This window comes from Phoxinus phoxinus (assembly GCF_949152265.1).
Source record: "Phoxinus phoxinus genome assembly, chromosome: 16".
Classification (NCBI taxonomy): domain Eukaryota; kingdom Metazoa; phylum Chordata; class Actinopteri; order Cypriniformes; family Leuciscidae; genus Phoxinus; species Phoxinus phoxinus.
In genome coordinates this window covers 17,600,123-17,612,437 of record NC_136891.1, presented here as the reverse complement: position 1 = coordinate 17,612,437, position 12,315 = coordinate 17,600,123, and the positions used below count along the sequence as shown (strand labels likewise).

Below are 12,315 nucleotides of genomic sequence, written 5' to 3'. Positions count from 1 at the left end.
ATTCAAAAAATTGCCAAAATTCTAACCTTTCATTGAAGCAAGAGAATTGAAAGTGGGGCTAAATCACATTATGAAATAAATGTTTTTCTCCAAAACACGTTGGCCACAATTATTGGCACCCTTTTATTAAATACTTTTTGCAACCTCCTTTTGCCAAGATAACAGCTCTGAGTCTTTTCCTATAATGCCTGATGAGTTTGGAGAACACCTGACAAGAGATCAGAGACCATTCCTCCATACAGAATCTCTCCAGATCCTGCAGATTCCCAGATCCATGTTGGTGCTTCTTCTCTTCAGTTCAGCCCACTCATTTTCTATAGGGTTCAGGCCAGGGACTGGGATGGCCATTGCAGATCTTGGTTTTGTGCTCAGTGACCCATTTTTGTTTTGATTTTGATATTTGTTTTTGGATCACTGTCCTGTTGGAAGATCCAAACATGGCCCGTTATAAGATTTCTAGCACAGTCTGTTAGGTTTCGATTTTGTATCTGTTGGTATTTGATCCAATCCATGATGCCATGTATCTGAACAAGATGTCCAGGACCTCTGGCAGAAAATTAGGCCCACAGCATTAAATATACAGCAGAGTATTTCATTTTACACATGGGGTACTTTTTTATCCCTGTGTGCACCAAACCCATCTTAAGTGTTTGCTGCCAAAAAAGCTATTTTTTTGGTTCCTCTGTCCATAGAACGTTTGAAAAGTACCTGACACTACTGGCACTTCAAACGGGACGGGTTCTATGGTCAGATGAAACAAAAAAATAGCTTTTTTGGCAGCAAACACTTAAGATGGGTTTGGTGCACACAGGGATAAAAAAGTACCCCATGTGTAAAATGAAATACTCTGCTGTATCTTTACTGCTGTGGGCCTAATTTTCTGCCAGAGGTCCTGGACATCTTGTTCAGATACATGGCATCATAGATTGGATCAAATACCAACAGATAAAAAATCGAAACCCAACAGCCGGGGCTAGAAATCTTATAACGGGCCATGTTTGGATCTTCCAACAGGACAGTGATCCAAAAACAAATATCAAAATCAAAACAAAAATGGGTCACTGAGCACAAAACCAAGATCTGCAATGGCCATCCCTGGCCTGAACCCTATAGAAAATGAGTGGGTTGAACTGAAGAGAAGCACCACCAACATGGATCTGGGAATCTGCAGGATCTGGAGAGATTCTGTATGGAGAAATGGTCTCTGATCTCTTGTCAGGTGTTCTCCAAACTCATCAGGCATTATAGGAGAAAACTCAGAGCTGTTATCTTGGCAAAAGGAGGTTGCAAAAAGTATTTAATAAAAGGGTGCCAATAATTGTGGCCAACGTGTTTTGGAGAAAAACATTTATTTCATAATGTGATTTAGCCCCACTTTCAATTCTCTTGCTTCAATGAAAGGTTAGAATTTTGGCAATTTTTTGAATGAAAGATCAAAAGGATAAACAATGCAGATTTTTTTTGACAGCCAGTTTTGATCATATTTACCAGGGGTGCCAACAATTTTGGCCATGACTGTATAATTAACTAAATTAATAACTTTTTTTTTTAAACAAAAATGAAACATCACTGAACTTACGTAAGCTTGACTGTGACGCTATATCTGTTACCTGTTATCTCTGTAATGCTGCTTTGAAATATAAATAAATGTAACTTGACTTGACTATTTTACTGTTCTTTTTATATGAATTACAGTCTAAATTTCCACATTAAAATTTCAACAAAGATATGCCCTTCTGTTATTGTTTCTGTAATTGGTACTTTTGTAGTAATTACTTAAGATAATGTAGAATTTGTCAAAATGCAGCAACTTGATCAGACATTATTTATACACATTATTTTAGTTGAAAAGATGCCAGCTTTGTTTTGGAATGTCCAAAGTAACAATAGTGGCATTTCGTAAACCCAGCCACCTACTCATCTTTATGTAATATATGTAACAACTGCAAAAGCTTCCAGTATGTAAACAATAGGATTTATGCACTAAATCCAGCAGAAACTCCTGCATATATTTTTAAACACTCAAGACAGACGTCACTACTTGAACTTTACAGCTGTTTGCACAGGATTTCTCAACTAGGGTGCTCTCGACTACCCTCTCAATGCTTTCTACAATCCGCTGTCAGTCCTACAATTCACTGTGCAAGCATGAAGCTCGACTCCATAGGAATCAATTGAACGGACACTTTGCTTCTGTGTGCAAGTGTAAACACACTGTCAGTGAAAATGTAAAAGGCTGCGTGTGCCTATAGCCATTACAAAAGGTGCCATTCTGCTTCATTTTAGCAGTGTTTATATTTTCCTACGGTTTCTCATTTATTCAGTATTTTCAACATTAGCCAACATCTTCATATCACATTTTTCTCAAGTAAATTTTCCAACTGTACGTGTCAGTGAGAGGATATTACTGTTTTGCACTTTTCAAAGCATGGAAATGTTGAGCGCATGTCTGTCCTTGCAAACCACAGAGCATCAGAGTCATTGGGCCAAAGAGGCAGACATAACAGTGTACAGGAAAAAAGCTGGAGGGTGTGGCAAGCAGAAAACAGAAAAAAGGGCTGAATATCAAACCCTGAGGCACTCCGAGTGTTTGCTAGCCTCATTTTGCCAGGGCCCATGAGGCATGGAGTGCCGGACAGTGTAGGGCTGTGTGCGTCTAGGCAAGGTCATCCCAGTTCAGCTATGCAGACAGACACCACCCGTAATGGTACTCTAGGCCCAGATGAAAGCAGTTCTGCCGTTGCCTGGATTTATGCTGCTTAGTGTGGCGGCATGCTTGTTTTGCCCACAAGGGATTTGGGGAGTTATTTTTTCTCCTATGTGTAGGACACTGTATTGAATATAATCTGTTTATGTTTCACAGATTTTTTTCTCTCAATTTTTTTTTTTGTTGACTTATGGGATTTGTTTGTTTTCAAATATGCTTGTCCTTAAAAGTATAATCCCCTTTACTAACTAACTAACTAACTAACTAACTAACTAACTAACTAACTAACTAACTAACTAACTAACTAACTAACTAACTAACTAACTAACTAACTAACTAACTAACTAACTAACTAAATTCCTCTGTTCGTACGTCTATACACTTACTTGATGTCTTCAAGGAAGTAATTGAGTGCAAACTGTGGCCATGCTTAATCATGCGCAATTTTCACACAGACTTGTTGATTTTGTATACTTAGATCAAATGTTGCTAGTGAAGATTGATCTTTCTTAGAGGGAATCTTCTTGACCTTTACCTGTTGAAAGAATGTATTGCTGATACATTAATCACATATAATATAATACATATAATAACACTAATATCTTTAATTGGATTTTATTTTCGATTTTGAATCGCAGGGTTTTGCTTAGGGTCTAAATATTCCACTGTGTGTTATATCCATAACCTGTTTCTTTTAATGTTTGGATAGATCAAATTACAGACTATTATAATATACATACAATATACATATTTATTTATTTATTTATTTATTTTTATTTATTTATTTCCAATCAAAATTGAAACTGAGAACTTTGCTGAGAACTGAACAGCCAGCGATTACAGTGCACTTTTGTTATGGGTTTAGTGCAGATACTATAGTGATCTCATATATCTGTTTCAGAGGTGAATGTTGTTAAATGTATATGAAGAGATTAGAGTTGTGCAATCTTACATAGAGACTGGACAATTATTTACAATGTATTCCAGCAAAGCATTTATTGTGTTGTGATACTGAAAATCATTTAGGTCCAGTGTCTCTCAGTAAAACAACAATTTTATTATATATAAAAAAAATACCTGGTAACATAAATGAATAATGAATTACAGGGTGTAAGTATTTCCTCTAAATAAAAAGGTTATTTTAGGTCACACACAGTTTGTCACACACAAAAAACTCCCTGGACGATCATGTGATATGATCTTACTGTGCATGTGTTTCTGTATATCAGTGCAGAAATGAGTCAGCAATAGCAGTAGCTCATTTTTAAACTGCTTGTGTGGCCATGCTATCTTTCGTGTAGTTTCCTGTTTTCAAGAATCCGACACTTAGTTACCAGAAGACCCACTAGTGTGGTGACATTAAAAAAAATTTAAAAAGCCAACTGAAATTAAACAACCATGACAATCAGTCATAACTTCTTACTGTTGTTTTAGTTTTTTTTTAGTAATCTTGCGTAGGTTTGTGTAGGTGACGACTACTCTCGACTGATTAATAATGTGAGCTCTTATTTGATCTTAGGTTTTTTTGAGTTTGTGTGAACCTTATCTTGAGTGAGTTATTCAGAACTAAACAGCAGTTTCCTGTTTGTTTTGATGGCTCTAGATATGCTGATTAAATAAAGAAAAATCTCATCTTTCTCTTTTATAAGGGTTCAGGGATGCCCCTTCACTTTACCTGAAAGTAGTGCCGGGTACTTCCCCAACTAGAAGAAATGGGCTAGCCGTAGGTGTGGACTTGCAATCTATGTGGTTTAAAGGAGAACAGCCAGTGACAGTTGTACTGTAATTTGTGTAGTTTACAAGAATTTGTATGTCGGTCATAGATAATGGCTGCCTGAGTGTCTGCATAAGAATAGAATACCACTTGACTTATTTGCTAATTGCAAAGATCTAATAACATTTATCATATCATCCTTTTTTTATTAAGCTGACATGTATTGTGTAATAACTTTAATACCCTCTAAAATTGGTAACAGAATAAGAGTTATTGGCCCAGCTTTCTAGACCCTTCAAATCTCAGTTCATTTCACATTTTGTATTTCAAGTAAATTATTTTAGGGCTGTACAATATTGGAAAAAACTAAAGTTTTTATTGATAGCAGTATGAAAAAATATTCACCAGATGACTTGAATAGCTCTATTTGGAAATAATGAATCATCCTAGAATGATGTGGGGGAGTGAATCTGCATAGAAATGGATAAACCAATTATAAGCATATAAATACAATGGAATAAAGATACAAGTTAAATAAACAGTACTTTTTGATTTCAGGTTAGTCGAACAGTGTTCACTGTTCAGGTACATAAATTCAATAAATGTAAAATAACACTGCATAGTCTTCACTGTATAAATAAAATAATAATAATATTCTTAATTATAACACAAATTATTCTTTATTACAACTACAAAAGTGATAATTAACTGAATGCAGTCCGGATAAGTATCAAACAGTTTTTAAAATTTTCAGACAAAAGCTGTTTGCATGCATTTTTGCCAGCTACGATCTCTTCACCTTGATATAGAGATATTTATGGATGAAGAACATATCCATGTTACACGTATTCAGTTGTTTTGGTTCTTAATTTCGGTTTCATGTACTTTTAGTTTGTATTCATTAGTCACAGGTGTTTCTTTGTCTTTGTTTCCCGCCACTCATTCGTTTCCATGGACACTGATTGTTCTCACAGCCGCTTGTCATTTAATTGGAATCCTCTATGTAATTAAGTTCCTACCTGTTCACTCTCAGTTGTCGGTTGTTATTTGTGTTTTAAGCACACACTGTTACGCCTCTGAGTTTACTTTATTACCTGTAGACTCTCATCTTCATCTTCTTAATCTTTGAGACATAACGACCAACCAAAGTAATGCAGCAAAATTTGGTGTGATTGCCGTGAAGCACTTGATTTTTTATTTACACTGACCAGTTCTGTCATCACACTGTCAGTGATTTGGATGACGAGATCCTGAAATCATTGTTTTGCCAACTACCACCAGCCAGTAGATCTCCTAGACACCCAGGGATTAGACTGGAGGGAGCCCATCATCCAGTGTCTGAAGAGAGTCTACCCCCGATCCAGACTACAGCCAGACCCAGAGCCCAGTCCACCACCACCCTCGACCGCGGAGACTGTGCAAGAGCCCAATGCAGACGGAGTGTGACCGCCCACCGCGATGAGTGAGCCAGAGCCTGAAGAGGAAGGGACAGCGCCGACCATTGCCTCAGAGCCGGTGCTCCAGAGTGAGCCTGATCAGGGGTGTGAGACCGCGACACCAGCGGCTGAGGGGATACTGGTAGAAGTGGACACTAAGGACAGGCTAATTAACCTGGATAGGGAGGTACTGCTTCTTCATCATCGCTGTTTCAAGTCAAGTCACCTTTATTTATATAGCGCTTTTTACAATACATATTGTATCAAAGCAGCTTCACAGTGATAACATGAAAATACTAACAAAGTTTGTTTCTAGAAGAAAATTACGTCATCGTCCACCTTAAGTAAGGCAGATCAATAATATTTTTGAATATTAAATGAATATTACACCAACTAAGCAAGCCAAAAGCCAAGGCAACAGTGGCAAGGAACCAAAATCCATCAGTGACAGAATGGAGAAAAAAACCTTGGGAGAACCCAGGCTCAGTCGGGGGCCAACAAACGAACAGTGTATGATTTTGATCGGGCAGCATTATAGGTCAGAAGTCAGATTGGATCAGAATATTCAGAGTATTTATCCATTTCCATCTGGTTGGAAGTCGGAGTCACGTCAGTATGGAGACGAGTTTGTTGAGGATCAGTGCCGATGGCTGTCGTGTCGATGAGGCCTTCACAGGGCTGATGAGGCTGGCACGGATGCGTTGTGGTCGTGTCCAGGCGCAGGTCCAGCATCTGATCTGGATACGGCCCGGATCCGGCTGACTTCAGTAAACCTCGGAATAAATGGAAAGACTAACATTAGCGTAGATACCATTCTTCTTATGATGTAACGAGTACATCATGTGTTATAGGAAGTGTCCCCGGTTACGGTTGACCTAATCTATGCAGCCTATTAATCAACTGATTTGAATAATAGTTTTGTATAATAGTATAATGTTCTATGTGAATACCAGGTAAAAGAGATGGCGTTTTTAGTCTAGATTTAAACTGATTTAAACAGAGTGTATCTGCTTTCCGGACAATATTAGGGAGACTGTTCCAAAGTTTTGGTGTTGATCTACCGCCTGCAGTTGATTTTCATATTCTAGGTATTATAAACTGGCCAGGATTTTGAGATCACAGTAGACGTGAAGGACTATAATGCGGCATTCAAGACGGTATAATTCAAGACGGCAGTAAGACTGTATCATCGAATTGGAATTGCCGTTATTGATCACATCAAGTTTACCTCTGTCACCTTCACCACAAAGCTCAACCTGTCCTCCAGCCCCGTCTCTGCTGGATTCCTACAGCCCTTCGTCTTCCCCGGGAATGCCTGGCTGCGACGTGAAGCCTCAGGTCATGCAACCACCAGCCTTGTCCGAGTGAGAGGATCCTCCAGTGGGACGAGGGAACCCGGTGGAGCCTCAAGGTCGAGGGTCTCCGGCGGAGCCGACAGGTCTACGATGGATCCCAGGGCGCAGACGGAGCGGAGTGAAAGTAGAGTGACGACTGACCAAGGGGCCCTCCTTCCCTCCGGCTCTGCTCAGTCCTTTATCACACTGGCTCTGCCTCAGTCCTCGGGCACTCTGGCTCTGCCTCAGAAGCTCGTCACCACGAGTCTATTCTCCAGTGCCAGCAATGTAGCTTTGTACCATCGGCTCTCCGTCTGCGCCCTGGGATCCATCGCCTCCTTCTCCATCGGTCGTCGGACAGATATCGTCAGTCCTATCAACATCTTGGATCCTCCCTCCCTTGACTCCGTTGTGGACTGTCTTTCCTGCTGAGCTCTGGGTCTGCATTGCCGGGCATACCATCATTGCCAATGGGGAATTGTTGTCCTACCATCCCTTCGCCATCACCTGTCACCATCTCTTCACCATCTGGAAGGTCTTGTTCTTAATTTCGTTTTCATGGACTTTTAGTTTGTATTAATTACTCACCCTCATGTTGTTCCAAACCCATAAGACCTTCGTTCATCTTCGGAACACAGATTAAGATATTTTTTATGAAATCCGAGAATTTTCTTCTGAACCAGCCTTAGGCAGCAAGTGGTTAAATTGGCTTTTATAGGGAGGGGGAGCCCTTATTTACGGTGAATGGTCATCATTCAAATTCACGCTGTAAAATGACTTAATGTGTTTTTACACCAAAGGGGCTCTTTGTATCAATGTGTAAGGTGGAGTTGAGTAGTTATTCAAACAAAGATCAATACTTTACAATTCACTTACTTCCTTATTATTTTGTGCGCAGGTTTTTATAGATAAAAATCTTAAAAAAGTGATCCTACTAGGGGGGTTCGGGGGCATGCCGAAAATTGAGATTGTCCTGATCTCAACATGTGAATTTTAAGGTGTTTTGAAGGCCAAAAAAATAGACAACAGTAGCTTTAAAGTCGGCATGAAATCAAAATTGACCCTATTTACTTTGTTAGCGGATATTACTAGTCTTGTGGTGAACAATTAATCCGTGCAAGTTAATACACGGAAAAAAATTGTTTGCCGAAGTTATCTTTAATCAAAGTCTGAAAAGTTACTTCCGGGTCTGGAATGGTTATTTTTTCTGATGACGTAGGCATGAGAACTTGGGTTGTTTAAACGCTTAGCCACTCCCCTCAAACCGTTACTCTCCTATGGGCGAGAGATGGAGAGGAGGAGCGCTGAAGTAAAACCCTGCCCTCTGTTCAATATTCCCTTTCACTCGGAAATGCGTCACAACACTTGAGAAAAGTCGTTTGCAACTTCCGGTTCACGCGGACTTTAAAAGCATGTAGTATTTTATCAGATAACAGATTCTTAAACATGAGAATCAGTTTAAATGTCGCAATGAATTATCCACACTATAAAATGGAATGCAGAATGTTTATGCTTATTGTTGACTATACACAATCACATATTCGAAACGGGAATGGCCTTAAATAAGAAATGATTAAAGGATTATTTTGCATAGGCTAGATGTTACATTTCAAACGCCAATTTAATCATTCTGTGCCCAGAGGCACATGAGCAGTTAGTATGAGCATCAAAGTTCAGTTTCAGATACTTTTTCTTTCCTAAATGAATCTATATTTGTGGACTAATCTGTTCATTAATCAATGGTTCAATTACTCACTCATAAAGACAGTCCCTTGTCGCCGCCTTCTGGCTTAATGATGCAAGTTGCGCAAACACGAACAAGCGGAGTGATACAAACAGGGGAAAGTCGAACACATTCGAGGTAACGTTATACAAATTTATAGAATAATAATGCCAATATTTTTAATAGGGTGCTTGTGTTGTTAAATTAACCTTATAGTATCCACTGTCTGTCTTTGATCAAACTGATTATTTCTGACGGTCATTTAAAACTTCTATCGAAAAACAGCTGTTTATTTGCATTTTGTCTCGCACTATATGACCGTAAACTGAAGTGAAGCGCCGCGTTGGGATTCGCGCATGGCTCGCGCTCCTGTAAATCCTGCTTGCTTTGATTGGACTCAAATATTTTGACATTGACGAGCGGTGTTTGAGTGCAGCTCAGATGAAGGTCAGTTATCATCGCGATGGGCGAATCATTGCAGCACCAAATTAGAGTTAATATTAGCCAATTATTTCACAACTTTCATTATATACACTCAACAAAATGTATTTGGTGCTGAAGGAGACGGAGCTGAGCTCCAGCAGAGTGTGTTGTGGATGTGGACCCGAGGAGGCGGAGCTGCGCTCCGGTGCGCTCCGGCCCAATTTAACCTATGGCAGCAACGTCATGCAACTTTCGGCCCAGAAAGTCAGTAAATATATTGTTTAGATTGCATGTACACAGTAGTACAGTGGTTCAACCTTAATGTTATAAAGTGACGAGAATACTTTGTGCGCAGAAGAATAAAGAAAAATAATGACTTTATTCAACAATCTCTTCATGTCTTGTTTACGTTGTAAACACAGTGCAGCGCTTCTGGGTGACGTAGCGTCAGCAGCTCATGCATGCGTCCTGGTGCTCATGTGACCAGCGTTGGCCACAATTAGCCGGCGTTCTGGCGTAGAACCCAGAAGCGTTTGCTCTGTGTTTACAACTAGATAAATTATTTTTTTTACAGAATTTAGATGGAGTATAAAATGTCACACCACTGATCACTGAACATGTCAACTTCCTAAAGTATTTCATGTAAACTACACAGATATTTATCGTATACATGACCGTTCGAAAATTTGGGGTCAGTAAGAATTGTACAATTATTAAACAAGGATGCGTTTTATCAAAAATTATCAAAGGATTTGATAAATTTATCAAAATGAACAGTAAAGACATTTAAAATATTACAAAAGATTATGCTAAAAAGTACATAACATATAACATTTTTAATTGTAATAATATTTCACAAAATTACTGTTTTTCCTGCATTTTCAATCAAATAAATGCAGACCTGGTGAGCATAAGAGTTTTTTGAACAGTATTGTTATCATATATATCACAGAGATTTTTCATTACCGTTTATGCCTCAATTTTATACTTGGCTTCATAATAATATAATATTATTGTTTATGTATTATAAAAGCTTTTTGTTAAAGATGTTCAACTGATCAAGATTTACTGTCTCTATTTTTAGGAGAATATATAAAGACATGGAGACCAAGATACTTTTTACTCAAGAGTGACGGAACTTTTATTGGGTACAAAGAGCGACCGCAAGATATTGACCAGCTGGAAACTCCACTCAATAACTTCTCAGTGGCACGTAGGTATCCATTTTGTTTTTACAGTTTACGGGGAATTTACAGGTGAACAAGAATCTCTCTCTCTCTCTCTCTCTCTCTCTCTCTCTCTCTCTCTCTCTCTCTCTCTCTCTCTCTCTCTCTCTCTCTCTGCCGCCTTTTTTTGTTTGTATCTGGCCCCTTTTGTATCCTTTCCTAACCCCACTTAAGAACCCCAAAATGACCAAAATGCACACACTCTTTTTCTCTCTCTCTCAGAATGTCAGCTGATGAAGACGGAGCGACCAAAGACAAACACTTTTATTATTCGGTGCCTGCAGTGGACGACGGTTATTGAACGCACGTTTCATGTTGAGTCTCCAGAAGAAAGGTTGGTTTGTCATATTCATGAGCAAACAGTATGCAGTGTTTTGCTTAAATTCATGATAGCACTCCTCGCACTCTTTTAATCTCTCATTGCACAAAAGAAAGCAGTAAAAGAAAAGTTACCCTGTGGGATTTTCTTGTTTTCTGCAGGGAGGAGTGGACGAAGGCCATCCAGGCTGTGGCAGATGGTCTACAGAAGCAGGAGGAAGAGAGAATGGACTCTTCACCTGATCCCATGGACATGGAGATGTACCTGTCCAAACCTCGACTCAAAGTGGTAGGATTACAGGCCTAAATCCCCTCCCCCCATCATTATTGGTCCTCTCAACTATTTCTATAAAAATGTTAAGATGAACCAAGTATTTTTCAGATTAAAATACTTTCTCCTATTCTTTTCTGAAGGAAAATAATTCATCTTATAAGTAAACACTATACGATAATGAAAAATGTATAAAATATTGGAAAAAAAATCTGTGTAAAATAATATATATATATATTTTGAATGATTCATTGGATATTCATTTAAAACTGTATTTCTCAAAGACTTTTCTTTATGTTGTGCAGACAATGCATGACTTTGAATACCTCAAACTCTTGGGGAAAGGCACTTTTGGGAAGGTCATACTGGTGAAGGAGAAAGCCACGGGCAAATACTACGCCATGAAAATTCTCAAGAAGGATGTGATAGTAGCAAAAGTATGTCCTTTGTTTTTATTTTCACTTTTTCTTTCAGTAAATTTAAACATTGCATTGTGTGGTCACCTGTACAATGTTTTTTTTTCTTTTTCTTTTGACAAGTTCTAATTACATAAATTGTAATTACTGTATAAGAAGTTCTAACAAGTTATTTTCTTTACTTATTTATTTGCAGGATGAGGTTGCACACACACTTACCGAAAACCGGGTCCTCCAGAACTCCAAACACCCTTTCTTAACGGTAAACTGATATTATCAAAGTAAAAACATTTTAATTGGTTTATACACTCGTAGATGTAATTTACGGTACATTCCGTACAATCATCTCTATCGACAGGACATTTTGGCATTAGTTTTTCTTTTGTTTGTTTCTTTTTTTACCAAAGAACGTAATTTTTTAACTCAATTTTTAAAAATTTGTGGTTGCAATACCACATTTATAAAATAAATAAACTGAACCAGAGTTCCAGGTTTAAAATCTGAAAACGCTCAAATCTTTTGGCTATACTTTTAAAGCTGCTGCCTGGCATTTGAACGCACCATGACAGCGTTTGAGTTCGTCGTCATTTATGATGGAGGAAAAAAGAGCCACAGTTTCTTCTCCAATTGAATAAACTTCCAGTTTTATTATTTGAGACGATTTTTGGAAATGGTGCTTTATTCGCAAATGTTTTATGCGATATTCAAATTTTACGCAACTTTAAATGGAAACATACCTACTGAAAA

At 38.4% G+C, this 12,315-nt stretch overlaps 1 protein-coding gene across 8 annotated transcripts in view; it reads left to right on the top strand.

Moving 5' to 3' along the window:
• Positions 1–12,315, top strand: part of LOC306983965 (RAC-alpha serine/threonine-protein kinase) — a 43,594-nt gene that overhangs the window by 16,427 nt on the left and 14,852 nt on the right. For 5 of the 8 annotated variants that reach the window (XM_079584884.1, XM_079584882.1, XM_079584881.1 and 2 more), the window contains 5 exons: positions 10,422–10,550; positions 10,786–10,897; positions 11,044–11,170; positions 11,458–11,589; positions 11,765–11,830. In XM_079584884.1, coding sequence (XP_079441010.1) covers positions 10,422–10,550; positions 10,786–10,897; positions 11,044–11,170; positions 11,458–11,589; positions 11,765–11,830 — 566 coding nt within the window. Of the gene's footprint in view, positions 1–8,968; positions 9,053–9,228; positions 9,602–10,421; positions 10,551–10,785; positions 10,898–11,043; positions 11,171–11,457; positions 11,590–11,764; positions 11,831–12,315 lie in introns of those variants that run through there. The other 3 variants (XM_079584886.1, XM_079584885.1, XM_079584887.1) reach the window with 3 other exon arrangements.